At 37.7% G+C, this 21,961-nt stretch overlaps 1 protein-coding gene across 1 annotated transcript in view; it reads left to right on the plus strand.

Annotated features, from left to right (window-relative positions):
- The window catches only part of LOC150089578 (DNA (cytosine-5)-methyltransferase PliMCI-like), a 596,839-nt gene that overhangs the window by 351,217 nt on the left and 223,661 nt on the right, over positions 1-21,961 (plus strand). Inside the window, exon 20 of the mRNA XM_090368675.1 lies at positions 19,314-19,425. Coding sequence (XP_090224801.1) covers positions 19,314-19,425 — 112 coding nt within the window. The remainder of the gene's footprint in view (positions 1-19,313; positions 19,426-21,961) is intronic.

Here is a 21,961-nt window from a genome sequence, read left to right on the forward strand (position 1 = left end):
GGGGCCAGCTGTCTGGAATATGATACTCGACGACTGGCTCCTGAGGGACTACCCACACACTACTCAGCTTTCTTACGCCGATGACATAGTTATCATCATCGAGGGTCCACCCGCACCACCATAGAAACTCAGGCTACGGTTGTTCTCTCTCTGCTCTGTCCGTATGGGCCACGGAAAATAAACTCTCAGTCTCCACTGAGAAGAGCAAAACCCTCCTATTAAAGGTCAAACTTCACTTCTCCAGACCTCCTACCATACGTTTTAATAGCCGCCCACTGAAAAACTACCGACCGGTGAAGTACCTAGGAGTAATTTTGGACGACAGGAGAACTTTCATTCCCCTATATTCAAGCCATCAAAGAAAAGATAAAAAATTACACCACTATGTTAGCACGCTTTACCCGCAAGGACTGGGGTCTTAAAGGACCAACTCAGCGCCTTCTATACTCATCAGTATTTATACCAATTGTCACATATGGAGCTGCAGTATGGTACCACCGAATGACTTTAGTGCATGCTCAATGTAAAATTCAGCAAATTCAACGACTTATGCTACTACAAATGACCCGTGCATGTAGAACGACATCAACTGCTGCCCTACAGCTACTAACAGACCGCCTCCCCTTGGACCTCCACATCGCTTTTATCGGACTCTCTCATGCCATTAAGAAGAATAAGGAAGCTGAATTCCTCACTATTCAAACCCGTACCAATACCGACATCAAATAGGAACATAAATGTGTGTGGCTAGAATTGATAAACCTATGGCAAATCCGCTGGAATAACTCCACATAACTGGTGCAACTACTAAACTTTTCCTTCTTGAGGTAACCTACATCAACAAACAACGTTCCACTTGGTTCTTCCCTAACATCTATGCTTCCTTCTTATTAACTGGCCACGGGGTCCTTCTAGAGTTTGCTCTAGTCGAGGATGCCCTCTGTACCTACTGAGAACCTGAAGACTGGGATCACGTGATGCACTCATGCAACGTATACTTAGATCTAAGAATCGAACTCCTAGATCACCACACTATATCACTTCGGCCAGAAACCAAGTTAATGGAATCTAATGATGCCTTCCGTGCACTGACCAGTTATGCCAACGAGGTATTTTCGTCATCACTGGCATAACCTGCAACTCCCGAACACTACCCCTGGATAACCTCCTCTAGACAGCAACTGATACCCAGCACAGGAAACTTCCAGACATGAAACTGCAAATTGCGGCCAGCCCTGTCGACGCCGCTCCATGATTCTCCATTGTGATGATCCTGGACTCTTTAATTTGAACTTTACCTGTTCTCTTCTTCCTACCCACAGTCCTTCTCCAGGACTCCCACAACTGCATCTAGCACTTTTCCTGCTCCTTTTCACCTGGGAAGATGCCTACGCTCTGTCATCCTTGCTATCTTGCCTGTCTTCCACTTTCCTGTCTTTCCTCGGCCCTCCCCACTCACACTCCTGCAGGAGTGTGGATGACCTGCCAGATGTCTTTTACTCTCTGGTCCGGCTCCTTGTGCTAGTGGACGGATGCTGGGAGGATAATCGTGCCTCCCAGTAACGAAGAGGCCAGTCAAACAACACAAACAACACACTACTGACACATAACCCACACTGACTGGCTTTGCTATGTTAACAGAGTATTTAATGCGGATTTGTGGGAAACCACGGGAACCGCATAACAATAACACTATGTCCACTATATGTCTCTTATCGATGAAACATTTGCTTGTACAGGTAGAGAGATCATAATCCTGCTATTCAGCATTTGTTAGACCTTCCTTGGTATACCGTGTCCAGATATGTTGGCCCCACCTGGAAAAAAAACAAAAGAGATATTGAGCATCTTGAAAAGGTCAAAAGATCTGGACAGTGTGGCTGATATCAGTAAAATGATATCCATATGAGGAAAGACTTGGAATGTGTTTGCTTTAGTGCTTTAGTCTGCTGGTTTTTTTTTTTTTTTTTTTTTTAACCTATGACAGGTATTGATACCAAGTGCATGAGTTGGTTTCTTCAGTCCAGCAAGTTTTACTATTGTTTACTGAACTCTTTGACTATCTTATGATTGTTCAAGATCATGCTTTCTGGAGTTACATCTCAGTGTTCTCTCAGATGCTTGTTACTGCTAGTTTCTTATGACGCCATGCCAGTGGTTGACGTGGTGATCGGTCATTACTTGTTGCAAATTTCTTTTAACTTCTCCTCTTAGGTATGTGTATTTTCAGATCTTTTCCTTGTAGCTTTATTTGAGGCTGCTGGCATTGATCAGGTAGGTAATCATTGCCTTGTTGATGAGTATTATGGTTGTGATGTTTTTGAACTTGATGGTAATCCTCTACATTTCCATAGTTGCTTCTAGGTAGTGTATGATGGGTTGACTTTGTCGATCTTCTGTGTTTCTATCAGACACAGGTCAACAAAGAAATCAGATCAACAAAGAAAATCCTTTCAAAGTGGCTTTCGACACCATATGGTGGCAGAGTGCCCTGGAGAGACTCAGGGAGGCTTAAGTCTTGAACCTGCTTTATTTACTATTTACCCGTTTCTTCAACCGAAAACTCCTTGTCAGATCTAGTTCATAGGCTTGTTATCAGAGGCTACTCCCATGGATCCATCCTAGGACCCTTGTGTTGTACCATGGTATTTGATACCTGGCTAAGAAAAAATACCCAAACACCACTTTCCTGGCATACACAGATTACCCTGCTGTGCTTGTAGAGTTGAAACTACAGAGCCCAAATAGAACAACCAATCAGAGCAATCATGACAGACTTCTAAGGCTGAAGTTCTCAGCATAAGCTATAGATCTCTGCAAACAAGACAGTACAGTACTTATCAAGGGGAAATTGGATCCCGTGATGCTGCTTGTTATTAGATATAATGGCCAATCCATTAAAAGCATGGCTTTCACAAAATACCTTAGAGTAATCTTTGATTGCAGACTTTCTTTCCTCCATCCTGTCAAAGAAAAAACAAAGATGTACATAAGAAGGATCATGAATATTACTTAGATGGGGCCGCAAAACACTGAACTCTTAAATTTATATTACAAATGTTTGTGCTGCCTATTAATAATATGGAGATGGGACATGGGAACACAGAATCAACATATGGGCTGTCAGAAATCAACTACCATAGGCCCAAAGGTCTCTGATTGTTGCCCTCATAGCAACAATCAGAGACCTGCAGGACAACCTCCACCATTGCACTGCAGAACCTTAACGACAAAATTTCCCTTGAGGAAGTTGCTTATCACCAGATAGACCTCAATATACTTGCTAAACAAGACCTGACCATTTGGAGACTAACCCTGTTAGTCTCCAAATGGCAAGTGATATGGAAAAACTCACACAGCCAAAGGAGCAATCACCTGTAAAATTTTTACCAGTAGTTGCTGCAACAAAAAACTAAATGGTTCACCCCAGGGTTCCATGCTCTCATCTTGTTTGCAGGCGAGGGTAGCTTCAATGAAAAACTTCACAGCATGGGTCTCAGACAGGCACCACAGATTGCACCCGTGGAAAGAGAGAATCCTGGGGCCACCTGATGCATGCGGTCACATATACATGGACATATGGACATAACTTAAAATTTTGACTGTCTGCTATGTCCAAATGTAGCACCAGAATTAATTGCATCTCAGGCTAACTATGCTGCCTTCTGTAGGTTTGCTAATGCCCTCTTCCAGTGTAGGGTGGCTATTACCCAAGAACAGTGCCAACATCAACCTGAAATGCAAACTCCAACAATAAGATCAAATTTACCAGATAAACATTTTTACCAGATAAACATTAATGGGACCAATCCTCCGACTGTGACCAAACTAACCTTACATATTGGAGCAAAGGAACAAACTTGTACCAACTACTGCAATGGAAGCTACATTTCAGGACTTAACCAAAGGAGTCCTGACCTGTGACCATTTGCTGCAATATAATCTCTGCAGATCTTCTCTTGCTGGTCAACCCTTACCTCCCGGAAATATCCTCAAGGGTGAGGTCTTCAACTTTGTCTTCCTTCTCCACCTGACCCCCAACATTGGAACATGCAGCCAATTGCATACCTGTTTTGTTTATAACCAGTGACCTTACTTTCAAGGACAGACACCTCAGCACAATAAGGAACCTCAGTGGATCCCATCTCCATCGTAGTGAGTGATTTTTAATCCTAGTGGGAGAGCACTACTGACCTCAGATTCCCTGGAGCAAGATCTTCTTGCTGTGACCCCACCTGGGGATGGGATATCTTTGCTGGTTGTGATATCCACTGATGGACGCTTCACTTCGCCTACAGAGCCACACCTAGCATTTTTCCACCTAGGGAAAAAAATGCTGCAAACTCCAATCTTCCCAGGGTGGGTACGTTTCTGCTGCTCTATTCTATCACTTTAACTAACAACTCCTCCTCCTTACTTGGACCTGACTGGACCTGACACAGTCTCCTAACCTTCCAATGTAGGGCCCAAAAATAAATAAATAATAAAAAGATAATAAAATAAAAAAACATTTTTTGAAAGTGAGCATGTGGGAGATAGTATGAAAGGGAAGTAAAGCTAGGGAAAGAGGATGCCAGCTGTAGGGGAGGCTGCCGCTAAACAGATGGTCGTAGCCAGGGAAAGACAAAAAGGGGCAGTATGGGAGATGGGAATCATAGTAAAAGACATAGGGAATGGCTATATGAGTAGCCAGTTGGCCTCTTGTGCACTAGAGCATTAGCAGATGCATTGTAAATTCATTCCAGACCGGCTATATCAGTATGGAGTTTGTCACAATTCACGGTTAGTTCCCATTCAGAGTGTCTTATCCAGTCATTCAAGTATATCCTGATTAGCTGGATGGTTGTTTAGAAGTACCAAAATACATCAGTATATACTAAATTGCTAATTAATAATCACATTCTGCCCTGCCTACATCATTCAAAGGGACAACAAATAGAACATGGCTGGTACAGGGCTGAGGCCAGCCTAGTCAGCTTCTTTTCAGCTGGCCACTGAGTCATCCATTCCAAATTTTTGCCTATAAAATCTCTTTCAATATATTATTGTAGTTTCTCTCTTGACTTTTTTTTTTTTTCTGTTTTACCTCAAGATATGATGCAGCTTCCTACTTTCCTTGCTGCTGTGAATTACAATACTCTTTTAATGATAGTCAAACAATAGTCTGTAATGAGTTTGGATAGAAATTTTATTCATCAAAAACACTTGCTTCTCGAATAGTAAATTGGGACTACTAGAGGAAGTACTATTCCCAAACGAATTTCCTGGTTTTCTGATTAACGAGAAGGATTAGCATTTACCTCCTTAGTTAGATATAACTGTCTTATAAATTCTAGGACTGGTAAAAAGGCTGCAGGAGTTTCAAATGTATTAAAATTGTCTTTGGGAGTTATTTATGTCTCCTGATTTCAAATTCCACTCAGATAAGTTAGAAGTAAATTGTTTTGGAGCATAGAACTGCAGTTTATTATTTAACATTAATGCAGGTATGCACAGATTTTTATGTTTCCGAAATACATGGTGTTACTGGCTATATTTTTAGTGCTAATTCTAAAGAACTTGTCAGAACTTACACGGAAAACAAATGCCATTCAGAAGGTTGGAATTTATTACAGGTTTAACAGAAATTAACTCAAATGCTGGCCATTAGCACTGAATTGCTTTAGTAAGAACTGGAACAAGATAAAAATAAAGCAACTACCAATCATAATGCTAACAGAGCCGACTACCATTCATAATGCTAACAGAGCTGACTAACAATCATAATATTAACAGCTATGTAAAATCAAATTACACATCCCTAAATAAGATAATTCAAATTAATGCACACAGAAGAACCAAGATGGTTGCTGATGAAATTACGAAACTGCTGAATAGAATGTGAGGATATTGTTTGTATACAAGAGCTTTAATTCCAGAGAAGGCAGTTTGGGAGAAGGTTCTATGTCACTGCTTTTTTGAAGACCCTCTAAAGCATATATATACTGATGACATATCCTAAATCATGCATTGTTATCCAAAAATAATCATTATCATGTCACCACAATCTGCATGCTTATTACCTTTTTAACATGCTATCTAGTTTCACTGTACCGTCTTCCAAATGAAGATCTTAATGTTACTATCTTGTACCTGGAAAGAGTGATTTATAACCTGGGAAATAGAAATATCCATTTTGTTATGGCTGCCAGTGCCATATCTTCACTTTGGCATAGTGCCCAACAAGCTCACAGAGGCCTGTTACTTGAAGACCTTGTCATAACCCATAATCTGGTTGTTCTATATATGTCAAAGAAGCCATTATTCGTGTTAAGTAATAGCAAAGGTGAATCAAACATTGATATCACCTTCTGCTTAAAAAATATTGCCACTAAGGTTACTTAATGGGTTATCAAGGCAGACTGGGCCACAAATGACCATCATTCACTGGTCTTTCAAATCTACTCTTCAAGAACTAACTAGACACTCTATCAGAAATGATAGAGAACCCAAAAAGTGAAAATGCCAGATGCTTGCTGGAATGAGCTGGTGGACATCTGGCAAGAACTGATCTGCTAAGAGGTAAATCTACACTTAGCAAAACCACAGAACTTGATTATATCTGAAGATATACCCTTTTTACCTTGTGACAGCCTGCAGATCCCAAAATGCAAAACTACTTGATCTTGATATTGTCCTCTCAAAAACATGCACTGTCTTTGTTGATAAAATGGGGTTTGGTGCATGTGCTCTACCACTGCAGCCCATTTCACTTATCTCTGGTGTGTGCAGTCCAGGACAAGAAAGAAAATAAACAGAAAATGAGGATATTTTCATTCAATTTAAACTTAGATAAAATTTTTTTCACAGATTAGTGTTTCAGTGGCTTAACATACCAGAAATAGCAGTATTTCATGGCAGCCATTCCAGTGGTGACTTTAGGGACTAATTCAGTCTACTTCTTGAACTCATCCCTCCTCACCTTCCCCCACTCTCCATTATACTGTTTCACAATATATTCTTTTCACAAACCGTCCTTCCCTTGTACCTACCGATTTTATTTTATTACATTATTGTTTTTCTGGCCTCTCTGTCTTGCAGGTTGGAATTACTTTTGCTTGAGCTGTCAGTTTGGTTGGTTGCTGATGGCACAGGATTCTCTGACTTCCAAGGATTCAACTCTGTCTCTTCTTATATCCCCGCCCCCCTCCTTGAGCGGTGAGCTTACACCTGCTGGTAGCACAGGGTGCTGATGGTACTGGTATTCCGTGGTTGAATTGCCTTCCCCCCCCTCTCTTTTCCTTTTTTTTTTTTTTTTTTTTTTTTTTTTTTTTCTGTGCAAATATTTTGAGTGGGTTGTAGATGTATATTATGGATTGCCTCCTCATGGAGGACCATATACAAACTTTTCTTGTGATCAATCACCATAAAACAAGTCACTTTGAACACACCCGGCCTTAAAATATTCTGTAAAACAGTGGAGTTGATCATCTGTTTAGGGGCCTGCCTAACATAAGATACTCCATACATCATATACAGTTTCTTTTTCTGTTGATTTAAAACAAGAAACTAATAAATGATCTTTCTCTGTCTAATGAAGTTAATGATGGCTTCATTAATTAGGCATTTCCTAACTCCCTAGTTCAATACTTTACTGTATTTAATTTTACTATCATTCACAATTTGCTCATCACTAAAAGGTGACTTGTCCATAAGAAGTTATAACCTCTAAGTAGTTGATGATAATAGTAGCTGTATGGTGGAAATGTATTAATTAAAGTAGAATGTTCACCATCACCTACACGTGCTGAGCTGCTAAAGAAGAGTGCTAGTGAAAGTATAGTAGAGAAAAAGAAGTTTGGCCAAAAAAAAAAAAAAAAAGAAAAAAAAAAAAGAGTTATTAATGTTCATTCTGCAAGATGCTGACCTAGGAGAAGGGAAACAAAATGGAAGCACAAGAAAGGAAAATATATAAAAGGCTGAAAGTATAGAAAAAAAAAGAAAGTTAATGATTTAATTAAAATGCAGTGATATAATACTAAATATGTCAGAGGTTACCAAACTTTCATAACTTGAGCGCTGTTAAAATTTTTCATAAATTTCATGCCCCACTCCCAAAAAAGTTTCAGAACAAGTGCAAATAAACAGATTTGACATAATTTCACTATGAATATTAGCATTAGCATTAGTAAAGGCATATGATGCAAGAAAGCAAGCTTATACAGCATCAGCCAAAAAAAAAAAAACCTTCTCGTTTCATATCACCTTTTCACTTGCTCCAAATATTTGTCTAGTTCTGCGTTGAATCTATTTAAGCTATCAACTTCTACAACGATAGATGGAAATTTGTTCCAGCAATCAACCACCTGCTGTCTAAAGGCAAATTTCCACATATCTATACTACAACTGTCTTTCCTCAATTTGAATTTATGCCCCCTCAGGTTCTTAATCTGATCAAGAGGAAGAATCCCGTCAGCATTGAGCATGCTCACACCAATCGACCACCAAATACGGAGGATGCAGAAAGGTCAAGGAATGACCACCGCATATCCCCAGAGCAATATGGCCTTAGTTGCTAATGCTCCAAATAACAAAACAAACAAGCTCAAACCATTCAAGGGCTTATACACCTCAATCAGATCACCTCGCAGGTGCCTAGTCTCCAGTCACTGTAATTTGCAAATTACAATAAAACTTTCTTTGTAAGACCAACCCTTTGTGCCATTTACTAAACTTGTTACTAGCAGCTCTACATCCTTCTTAAAATGAGGCCTCCAGACCTGTATACAGTGCTCAAGGTGTGGCCTTATACAAGGGGAAAAAACACCTCCTTATCCCTGCTAGAAAAATTCCTGTATATTATTGACAAGATACCATGAGCTACTCTTTCAGACCTCTGCACTGCTCAGAAAACTGACTGCACAATTACCTCCAGGTTCTTTTCATTCTCTACCACTGTCAGTGTAGTACCACACAGTTGATACGTTACTCTGAGGTTACCTCATCCCATTTGCAGTACTTTACATTTGTCAATGTTAAACTTCAGTTGCCACCTCTCAGCCTATCTGCTCAACTTTTCTGGATCCTGTTGCAGTAGAGTACTGTCATTAGTGTCATTAACAATCCTGCCAAATCATATTGTCTGCAAATTTAGACATTAATCCTCATATACCATCATCAATATCATTATTAAATGCAGAAAATAACAATGGCACTGACACTGAACCTGGGGGACTCCACTAATAACATTAGTCCATGAAGACAGTGTCCATTGATTACCACCCTCTGTCTTCTATCACTCAACAATAGCTTTATCCATTGTAGCAACTTACCCTTAATACCCATACCAGCAATTTTCCTCTAATGCTACACTCCTCCTAATTTGTGCTGCAATCTTCCATGTGCAATAGTATCAAAAGCCTTTCTAAGATCCAAATATATGATAATAGAATTATTCTTTGCATCAAGTTCCTCTGTGACCATATCATAGTATCCAATCAAAATGGGTTAGACAAGATGTCCCCTAACAACCCCGTGCTGTGTCTGAACTATAACTGAAGTCTTGTCTAGATGATCCTGCAGTGCTTCTTAACCAGTATATCCATTAATTTCCCTGCAACAGAAGTTAAACTGACAGGAGTGTAATTACTCGTGATGGCCTTTGATCCTCCTTTGTGAGTATAAGTCAGATTTGGAAATCTCCAGTGTATGGGTACCTACCCTGAGTCCAGGGAAGCTATCATAATTATGGCTAAGGGTTTGCTTACTTCCTTTCCTGAGGGCGCCTCCGTAGCCAGGTGGGCAGGAGCAGCAGTGCGTAGCACACGCTTCTTGATTAGACCGGGGTTCTAGCCCATGACCACCAAATACGGAGGATGCGTAAAGATCAGGGAATGACCACCACATATCCCTGGAGCAATATGGCCTTAGTTGCTAATGCTCCTAAAAAAAAAAAAAAAAAACTTCCTTTCCTGCCTCCTTTAATATAACTGGATAGATCCCATCCAACCCAGGTGCCTTTCTTATGTTTATCTGTAACAATTTCTCCTCTGCTTTGCTCTCGGTTATTACAAAATTATTTATTTCACTGCCAGAGTTTAATACACCTCTAGTATTCCCCTCCCTGAATAACTCTTCATCTGTGAATGTAGGTGCAAAATACTCATTTAGTTTGTTAGCTACCCGAGCAGTATCATCAACAGTTGAACCATTGATATCAAGTTGACCAATCTGATTAATTCCTTTCCTTCTAGAATTTACATTAACTAAAGAACTCTCTTTGCTGTTTTTCTTTGCATCCTTTGCCAAACATTTCTCATAATCTGCCTTTGTTTACTTAACCTCCTTTGTGACTTGGTTATAGACCATCTTGTATTCTGTCATAGGCGTCCGTGTAATCTGTTAATTTATATGTATCGCATGCATTTTTCTTCTCTGCCACACGTCTCATTAGTTTATCTGACATCCATTTAAACCTAAACCTTGAACAGTATTTCTTAGTTGGTATGAAAAGCCTAGTAGCTTCCAAGATTAACTGTTGGTAACCTTATCAGTTGGGCTCACCCCGTAGAATTTATGCACTGTCTGAGACCACTCTAGTCACTTTTACGAAAACAACAACCCCCTCCCTTTACCCTTGATGGTAGTTACATCTTTAAGTAAATCCCACATTAGTGCACTGTGATCACTGTCACCTAGTTGTTGCTTTATCTGCCTGAATAATCACTGCTGATAATCAGATCGAATGTTACTCCCTCAAACATGTTGCTGTAGAAAACAGTCCTCCAATAAATCCACAAAAGTCTTGCTAGCATGCGAGTGACCAACCCACAAGTTCCAGTTAATATCTGGAAAGTTAAATCCCCCATTACATGATATTCTGATTTACTGGCTCACTCTATTTCTCTGCACAACTGTTCGATGTACTCATCACAGTCATTAGGCCTATAACACACTCCTACTTGCATTTTGCCTTTCTCAGTGTTTATATCACACCAGACAGACTCGACACTGATCTGTCCACCCATGTCGATTTGCTGTACTTACTTGGATTTTATGTGTTACTTAACTAATAGCATAAGCGTCCCTCCCTTCCTTCCTGTACACATTGTACTCCCCAAATTCCATTTCTGCATTCCTTATGGTTGTGTCACAGCACGTCTCTGATATCCCAACAATATCTGCATTTGATGTTTTGACCAATATCTCAAATTCATAATTTTTATTTACCAAACTCCTAGCATTGGTGTACATGCACCTGTTCCTATTCTTAACTACCTTAACCCATGTATTTACTTGTTCTGCAGTGACTCCCAGAAATCTCTAAAATGCCCGCACCTTGTTTTACCAGGCTGCTGCTCATTCCGATAGAAGTAGAGCAAGAATCACTTTCACCTCTCCCAGCAGTTACTGTTAATCTATTAGTCCATTATTCCCTCCAAGCTTGCAGTTTTCCAACCCACCTAACACTGCCTCCATAGCATCAGCAAATATTCTCGCACCCTTTCTATTTAAGTGTATCCCATCCCTGTAGAAGCAGTTTCTCCTTTTAACAAGCAGAGATTAGGCTGAAAAAAATTCTGCCCCTTCAGCCTTGCAGAATCTCTCCAGGGCTGAGTTGATCGACAAGGCTCTTATTGTACACTCCCTCGTATCATGTCTGGGCAGAATTGCAGACACTTTTAAATTCGACCCCAACTCACTGCTTTTTTTTTAACATTGTCCTGTTCTTGTTAAGTAATTCTGCTGGACCCCTACTCTTAATATCATTGGTGGTAATATGTACAACAATATCACCTTTTATTCCTTTAAAAGATGATATCTGCTCTACATCATCATCAACACCTGCCCGTGGCAGACATACCCTGGTCCTTTTCCATCTCTTCCTTTTGCACAATATATTCCCCATTTCCCTGACAACGGAGTCACCGACAAGTGGGGCCAGCGCATTTTGCCTTGGTGGTTGCCACTACGTTGTGTGATAATCAAGTGCAATCTCTGGCATTGATGTGGGCAGCTGAGTACCTGATAGTCCCCTCAATTTATGTCCTTCCAGGGCATCTACCCTGTCCTTCAACACTCTCTTATAGGCCCATAACGGTGAGTTGGCACCTGATTTCCTCACATCGCATGTTCCCACACACAAAGACATTCCTCGTTGCAATATCATGTCCCACTCCTGGCTGATCCACAAACATCGCACAAGCAGTACATTTCAAAAGGCTGTAATTTAGATGACATCTGCCCCCTCCTCAGTTCTTCCCTGAGTCACAGCACTCCCATTTAGCTTGAGCCTTTTGCTTTGCTGCTCTGGTCTTAGTCATGATTTCGATTCAATTAAATGTTCAATTTCAATAGAAAAATATTGAATACAACTTATCAATACAACTTATATCCCAATAACACTATATATATATATATATATATATATGTATAGTCATATAAATTAGAATAAGGTTTAAAATAATAAAATAATGCCAGCAGTACGGCAAGACAAGAGCGAAAAAACAAAATTAAACCTAGATTCAAATCTAGCAGGGAGGGAAGAGAAAGGTAACAAAAATAAAAATATATATTGCAACGGAAACTCTAAATTAATTTAGAAAATCTAATTATACGAATAATAATTCATTGAAATTTAAAGCCAATTAAATAGAAATTTAGCAGTGTCCCCTCTGATGGGCACCAGGTCCAAATTTATGTGAAATATCACCAAACAGAGATTTAAACCATTCACAATAAAACAAAACAAAATAAAAATAAAAAATAGACTGACCATTATGCCCCATCTCAACAGAGGCCACAAGGCCAATAATGGTCAGGGAATCGCTGCATTTCGAACGCTAAACAAATCGCCGCAAAGGCGAAACGATCGCAAGATCAGCCCGCCACATTATTTAAATATAATTAAGTAATACTTCTTTTCCAACATTATTTAAATATAATTTTATATATATATATATATATACACACACACACAGGGTGTCTGTAAATGGTGGGAACACTTTCAATAATTTATAGCACACAGAGTAAGAGAGATACCATTTACTTATTTATACCATGTGAAAGTGATAAAATGAAAGTTTCCCAGTTTTTACTGCCGAGGCATGTAGTTCCCTCATTCACTGTCAGTTGGTTTTACCTGTCATACGTCTACCACACGCATAGCCTTGTTGAAAGATGGCGGCTTCCGGTCACAAAAAGGTATTTTGTGTGCTACTGTTTGATAAGAACAAGTGTGCAATTGACTTCAAAGGAAATTTCGAAGTGCATACGGTAAACAGCCACCAACCAGGAAGGCTATTAGAAGTTGCATAAGCAATTTGGAAACATGGTTGCTTGTGTTCGGGAAAGAGCAGTGGCTGGCCTAGTGTTACTGTTGATCAGTAGTGTATTCGGGTCGGAATGCACCGGAACGATTTCTGGTACTTTTTTCTAAATGTCATAATAGAAAATCATTAAATTTATACACCTAATATTATGAAACAATGGCATAATCAAAGGGGAGGGAGAAATATCTATTTCACCCATTGCTACTAAAAATATATTTTAATCTTTAAAATTAATAAATTTCTTTAAAAATTTATTTAAAAACAGAAATATAAATTTCGCAATGAAACTTGAAGGTTTCTTACTAAAGTACAATGTGTCAGATAAAGAGATCCAACGAATGAGATATACTGTGATGCGTGCAAATGCTGAAATTTGTTTCGCCATAGCTGAATGCTAGAGCTGGTTGTTCTATGAACCGCGAGTCTGAAGTCTGATTCAGTTACTGTACAATCGATGTGGCATTATCATATAGTCTTCTGGAGAACGAGCATTCCAGTACTATTTTTTTTACGAGTGTTCCGGCACTATTTTTTTTAGCTATACACCTCTGCTGTTGATAATGTGGAATGATTGAGAGAGACATTCACAAAGAGTCTTAATAAATCAATGCGGAGAGCGTCACGCGAGTTGCAATGCCAGTCCAGACAGTATGGAAGGTTCTTCGTAAAAAAACTTTCTATGAAGCCGTATAAATTGCAGTTGGTGCATATGTTAAAGGAAGTTGACAAAGAGAAGTGTTTCCAATTTTGTTGTGAACTGCAAGGTCTGACCGAAGACGATGACGACTTTAATCGCATAGTGTTTAACAATGAGACCATATTTCACACCAATGGGAAGGTCAACAATTGTTGACCCAACAACACAATTGTTTAATCTGAGGCACCCAGAAACCTGAAGAGATGAGCATGATTCGCAAAGGCGAATGTTTTCTGTGCCTTGTCACAGTGAAAACTGTATGGACCTTTCTTCTTTGCCAAGAGCACTGTAACTGGGCAATCCTACCTCAGTATGCTACAGCAATGGTTGATGCCTCAAGTTCAGAAAGATAGTGATGACTTTATTTAACAGCAGACAGGGACCCTCCCCACTTCCATAAAGACGTTCAGGCCTACCTTAACACCGAGCTACAGAAGTGTTGGATTGGACGTGCTGGAGAAAGGGACGAATGTTTCTTGAAATGGCCGGCAAGATCACTGGATTTAACTCCATGTGATTTCTTCTTTATTGTTGTTGTTATTTGGTTTTTTTTTGGAGCATTAGCAACTAAGGCCATATTGCTCCGAGGATATGCGGTGGTCATTCCCCGACCTTTCTGCATCTCCGTATTTGGTGGTCATGGGCTCGAACTCCGGTCTAATCAAGAAGTGTGTTCTTCGCACTGCAGATCCTGCCCACCTGGCTACGGAAGTGCCCATTTCTTCTTGTGGGGCTACATAAAGGATCGTGTTTATGTACCACGTTTGCCACGTGACATCCAGGAACTAAAGTAGAGAATTGAAGAAGCTACCATCATGGTCACACAGGATATGCTGGGCAGGGTATGTAAAGAGTTCGATTACCATGTGGACATTTTCTGTGTCACCCGTGGTTCCTACATTGAATCGTTGTGAAGTGATGTGATGTAAAAAAAACTTTGACGTTTTCTCTTTACAAGTTATGTTTATGACACTGATATCTGTCCTAGGCTTTGTGCAATAAATCACTGAAAGTGTTCCCAACATTTATAAACACCCTGTGTATATATATATTTCAGTATCTGTATTTGTAAAAGAATAAGAGAAGTTTACTTCAATATGATATGTAGAATACTTCCGTATCATATTGAGGTAACCTTCTCTTATTCTTTTACAAATATTGATATCAACACTGAGTGTATTGAGCATTATAGCTCTGGTTCATACTATCAAATTCATATTATGTTTTAGTATCGAGTTTTATCTCCAACCGAGTTACGTTATATGCATTTCCTGTATCCTATCAAGTTATATGTACTGATTTATAATGTTTGTAAAATCTAAGTCATTATATGTATTTATTTAAAAGTACATTTGTAAAATCTAAGTAGTTATAATAGATAATAAATTTAACTATCTATTGCCACCCACTCGGTTCGAACTTTCCGATAGCTATCTATGCTAAATCACCGATTCTAAAAGCTCTACGAAGATTACTGTCGTACACTACGATCTATGTGACAAGTTCAATTATTAATCATGTAAGTAGTGCTATAATTTAGCATTTATAATCCTCTGCTGATTACCTACTACAAGTTATGTAGAAACTACCAGTATCTGCTGTATCAATACGAAAACAATAGCGGCAGATTCTAATGCTACTTTCGATACAATGCTGACAGAAATCGACATTGTTTTCTTCACAATTACAAGGCCGATTAAAAAATAAATGCAAAAATTTAATCGGCAAATCACTAAAAAACTATACTACTAAATTTAAATCAAAAGTTATACAAAAACTAATTTCAAATTGATAAATAAAAAAGTTCACTTAGCGGCTTTGAACACGTCTGGCTCCCACTAGCCTCGTCAGCAAACTATATACATACTATAAATTTATATACTGGTAAACTCCGTATAACACGGTAGTTAAAATCTCTAAACTGTGTTATACAGGACTAAGAACCAGTACAAAAAGGGGGTTACATTCCAGAAGTTAACAAAAATATATAATTTTATAACTATTGGAAATTTTTTTATTAAAAATAGTAATATCGGAAAATATACACTTTAGTCAAGGCTTAAATAAAACTGGCACTCACATCACGATCCTTTTTGTTTCATGAATTATATAAAAAGGGGGTTGTGGGAAGGCCTCAGATTAAAAACTAAAATCATTAGTTAAAATTTTGGGTTAAAATTAAGCTCAGAGGAGAAAAGGTGCACCCTGTTATCCTCTAGTTGTCAGTTTTAAAACGTAAAATTGTAAAGTTATGATGATTAAATGAGAATAAGGCCAATAGTCGTGAAGATGGACTTTTGTTAAAAGTATCTTCCGTTGGCACTAAGGAAATGAAGGATAGAGAATTGGCATGAACTTTAAGTACCCAAAATATTTTGCTGAATGTGTTGTATTTTAATGCATGCGAGATTCCAAATTGGGGAAAGGGAAGCCAGATGTTTGGTCTTGAGGACGTCAAGGTTGGTGTTAAGCTGGTACCATTCTATTATGAGAGTTTTGTATTGAAGGAGCCTGTAGCTTGAATTTAATTTCATAATGGTAATTGCAGCATCAACTGAGGTGTTATGGTTGTGAGTATACACATGTTGAGAGAGCTCGGTGTTTTCTTGATGTGTTCGGAATCTATTAACATGGTAGTATGTGCATGTATTTGCGGTAGTGGATGATCCAAATTTGTTGGTAGTACTCCTGATATAACGCGCTGCAGTCTGACTGGCAGTTGGCTAGATAAACTTTATTATTAATGTCTTCAGTGTCGTATACATGGGCTTCTTTGTATTTCTTAAAGGGAGTTCCTAATTTGTTATAAGTGGAGAAAATCAAGGAAATATCTGTGTTAGTGAAGATATGATGTAAACATATGACAATTCGACAATGGTAAGGGAGGAAAACATGAGTATTTGAAATGTTAGGCTTTTTTATATCCTGGACTGCTAGAATAGTTTGTTGAATTAATTTGACAGGATATTTCCTGGTTTTAAACTTTTCTGTGAGGTATTTTAACCCAAAAGCCAAATCATCTTGAGAATGGCAACATTTTAAGACTTTAAAGAATTGATTATAAAGAACGGATTTTTTTGAACAAAAGGGGTGATGTGAATGAAAGTATAGGCTTACCTGGGTTTGTTTTTTTTCATGTAGATTTTTGTACCCAGTCTATTGCCCATTTTATATATGATTAAGTTGTGGAAATTAATTGTGTTATTCGTATCTAATTCCAGGGTATATTTTAATCTGGGATGTATTGAATTAAACTTAATAAAGAGATTGTCGATGGTAATTTTGTCTCCAATTAATAGAATGTCATAAGCATAACGGATGTAGAGTTTAATACCTGCTGGAAATGGTTGGAGAGTTTCGAATACTTCGGATAATACTTTAACCAGCCACACCTAAAAATAGTAATAACTGAACAAATGTCTTACACACTGATACGTGTATGTCAGATAATGCACATTCATGTAATTTTCTGCCTTTTCACTGCTGCTAATTACAACCAAACAAGAACGTTTTCTCAATTGTAGAATATCTTCACATTCTGAACTTTCTTGTGCAGCATCTAGATTTCATGTATCTTCTGTTCTCCTTAAAAAATTAGTAATCTAGATTTGTTTCCTTTTGCTTGATAGGTCTTTGTAAATTGCATGGTATGGAGCTAAGCATTTTTGAAGCTCCATTTTGAAATTTGTTTTCCTCTCACTCGAAGGCTCTCATTCAGAAAATACGATTCTAATTGCTCGGCAAAGTTTGCCTTCCTGTATGCTTTTTAGTGTAAAATTTGGCACAAGCCAGTATAAGGCGTGGGATGAAAGTTAATGTCTAGTATATCAATGCTGGGAAGAGAGCAAAGGAAAGAATAATACGGAATTTCCAAACAAAACATAATTCGGGGATTTCCCAATAATTTTTTTTTGCATAACGACTAGCGAGTCAACAGTGGGGATTCACAAAACGAGAATGGAAACATTGAAAAATTGCATCCGACATAATGATATAGGGTTTTCTTTGCATAAATCCTCAAAAAATACCGTGCTTTCTGAGGTTTACTGAAATTCTCTAACAGTGTTAGAGTGAAACCATGTTATATAAGTACCGTGTTGTGTGAGGATTGCTGCAATTTATCAATTATGTTAGGGCAAAACCATGTTGTAGAAGTCCTGGGTTATATGGGGGTTGCCTGTATATATTTAATCTCAAAGAAAAAAATATTAATAATAGAAATAAATAAGAAATGCTTCATACCTGGATTACTGGGATGATTTGTCCATTTTTCATTTAAAAAAAAGTGCTTTATGCAAATGACAAGCCCCCCCTCCAAAATTAACTGTACTGGGGGCACATCTCCACACTTTGGGAACCTCTAGAATATATCTGTGTATCTAATACACTATACCAGGAGTGGCCAACTTAATTTGTAATGCCATCTACTTTTTTCCTTCAAAATGTACCGCAATCTACCATCTCAAAAATTTCATTGCACAAGTTGCACAAATCGAGAGATACTGTATATTTAAAATTCGTTGTGATCAACCAAAATTAAATCCGCAATCAACTGGTAGATTGCAATAAACTCGTTGACCACCCCTGCACTATACCAACATTGATATACATATGGTTACAATTTGAATATTGTGCAAATTTTGCTTTGCACTGCTGGTTATAATAAGCACTACTTGTATAAGGCGTGGGATGAAAGTTAATGTCTAGTATATCAATGCTGGGAAGAGAGCAAAGGAAAGTAAAACAGAACATCATAGCAAACTTTTGTACCTATGCTTTGGCAGAAATGTACAAAACATTATGGCCCCAATGAATCATAGTGTGGTCCCCTGGTAACTTGAAAAAGATAATCTCCACGTATAAGATTCTAAGACCTATTAATCTATCAGGGGAAAAAAAAAAAGTATGTATGCATGCAACCATTTACTGATCTACACATCTACAATGCCTAGGGCTGTCATTAGCACATATGGGAAATTTCACTCCCAAATAACCAGAGCAATAGTTTTTTTTCTTCATCTTTATACTGTTCACTTTTTTCCAACAAATTTTTTTCATACTCTGGGCTATTAGTTTATACAAGGGCAGGAGTGGCTGCTTCTATCCTAATTCTTTTCCTAATCTCAAAGAAAAAAAATATGAATAATAGAAATCAATAAGAAACGCTTCATACCTGGATATGTTAGCCAAACTGCTATACCATTGTCTGTGACCATAACACACATGTACCCAAAATGAGAGTATATATATATATATATATATATATACATTATATATTTTTTTCTGTTTGTGTGTTTAATCTATAGGTACGATCCCCACACTGCACGATTTGAAGATCCCCCAAACTTGACACTGAACTTAGAAAAGGATATATCTCAAAGATGTGTTAGTTGTTCTAAGATTGCAGAGCTCTTTGAAGTAAGACCGTTTTGAAATATTTAAAAATACTGTTTTGAAAAAAGCATGAAATATGTGAACCTTTTTATATTAATTTTACCTCAATCTTTAGTCATGCATTCTATCAAAATATTTTGGTGATAAAGTTTTGGAAAGAAAAGTTTTCATTTTAAAGTGCAAAAATAAATAATGCTATGAATTTAATTTAGATTTAGATATTTTAATTCAGCTTTGTTAACCTTCAGGTGTGTGTATGTGTGTGTGTGTGAGAGAGAGAGAGAGAGAGAGAGAGAGAGAGAGAGAGAGAGAGAGAGAGAGAGAGGGAGGGAGGGGGGGTCGATCAATAATTTAAAACAGAAAAAATGTGTATACTGTTAAGTTTGAATTTTAATTAATTGCACTCTTGATCTCTAATTAATGAATTGCCATCTGATTTGCTAGTCTCTATTGCATTAGAATATGAAAATGTATGAAACTAAAAATAAAATATCACAGAGTATAGTTTTACTCTCTGTTAGACGAATTGTAAAGTTAAGCCATGTGTATGTGTCTGCATGTGCAGTTGGACCTCTATATAACAAAATCGATCATTCCCTTGAAAAAATTTGTATATAAAGAAATATGATCTTTTCAACAATGAAAAATACTGTAAATTCAGAAAAATAGTAAAAGATGGGAAATAAATCAGAAATAAGTGGGAATGGTTACATTTTCTAACATTTTAAAACAATTTATTAATACATACATATTAAGAAATGACTACTTAAATAATGTGCAAAATATATTAGTACACTTTAAAGAATTATGTTGTAAAATATTTGGTTATTTTTTGTTGTACACTGGATTCTTCTGTACACTGTTCATAAAAAAAGATTGAATTTGTTTAAACTTTAACTATTGAGATTTATTTTCTGTTACATTTTCTTTGCACTCGATGCAAAGTGGCAAATGCTGCCAACATTTCTTGTTTGGAATGATTAATATTGCCCTCATTTTCATCCAACTCATCGTCGATATTTTCACTAGTTCTTTAAATACCCTCCAAAATGTTGATGCCACTCGGATATTCAGCTACTATTACATTCTTATCAACTCCTAAAAATTTGTCAAGAACAATTTCTCCACTGATCAAATCTCGCTTGGAACTCTTCCCAAGATTGCTCAATGTCTTCTAGTAGTTCATCCCTCTCGTCTCTGTTAATTAGCATTTCAGCAAAACCTCCTTTTGTGAAACAATTCTTAATCGTTGTTTCCGTCACATCTTGACTCCACACTTTCGCCAACACTGATATGCACAAACACAAATCTATAACAGAATCTTTAGGTTGGTTGGTTTCTATTCTCAGTATAATTTTTTTCAGTATGAGCCGTCGGTAGTGCATTTTCAAATTCTTGAAAATGCCTTTGTCCATCAGCTGCAGTCATGGCCGGATTTAAACTTGAAGCCCTTCTCCCTTACTGTTCACCTGTGACAATATTAAAAAAGGATTTTTTAATATTGTCACAGGTGAACATGGAGCGAGTCCCCTAAGCTGTAGCTTGTTTAGCTTATATGTAAATCTAGCACTGGTGCTGTTAAGAAGAATTATTCAAAAGGAAGAAAACATGCTTCACACTTGTAAGTTTCGAAATTACCAAGTGAAGGTGGGCAGGGCAGTTGTTGACGATTAACGCTTTTTTTTTTTTTTTTTTTGCCACCATTCTATCAAAATTTAAAATCCACTGCCTAAAAATTTTGCTGGTAATTTAATATTTTTTGTTGTAGTCCAACTCTAACGACTTTACTCCTTTGAAACATAGGGGTTGTTTACTTTGCTTATCACCAGAAGCTTCAGTTTTTCATTACCAGCCATATTTGAAACCAAGAGTGTAATTCTCTCCTTGCTATTTTTACTACCGAAACATTTATCACCTTTAAAAGTCGATGCTTTGGTCATCAAACATTTAAAAAATAGACATGTTTCAACAATGTTGAATATGTCTTTGGACTCATAGTCCTCCATAATTTTTTTTTAAAACTGTTTCTTTCCAATGGATATAGTCTTCTTTGATTTCAACTCCACTTTCATCAGAAATCACTTTTTTGAGTAAGCCATGATGTTCTTTAAATTTGTCTAGCCAACCAGAACCGGCTTGCAATGTTTTGTGCTCCAGAAAAGATGTGTACTCCATAGCCTTTTCTTTTATTAATAACCCTGATATCGGCATGTTTTGGTCTCAAATCAACTTCATCCGCTTAAAAATTGCTTCATATAATTTTGCACGCTTCCAATTGGTTCTGTTTCCTCAAACAGTTTCAAAATTGAAACACAGTTTTTCGGAATGGTTGCTACACTACTGGCAGGGATACAAAATTTTAAAGCGATTTCTTTTTCTTTAACACTGCGATCTACACTATTAAGCGCTTCCACCGTTTCACACTACACCCAAGGATTTTCTCATAGACACTGTAAGCACGGCAGTTCAAACAAAGCTAAAATTAGGGACCACTTGTGTAGCTACCATGTAAACAGAGACAGGTGAAATGTAGTGAAAGTGTGGATAAGTCATTTCTTCG

The sequence above is a fragment of the Mastigoproctus giganteus genome, chromosome 2 (genome assembly GCF_048544385.1).
Source record: "Mastigoproctus giganteus isolate SK-2022 chromosome 2, ASM4854438v1, whole genome shotgun sequence".
NCBI classification, from domain to species: domain Eukaryota; kingdom Metazoa; phylum Arthropoda; class Arachnida; order Uropygi; family Thelyphonidae; genus Mastigoproctus; species Mastigoproctus giganteus.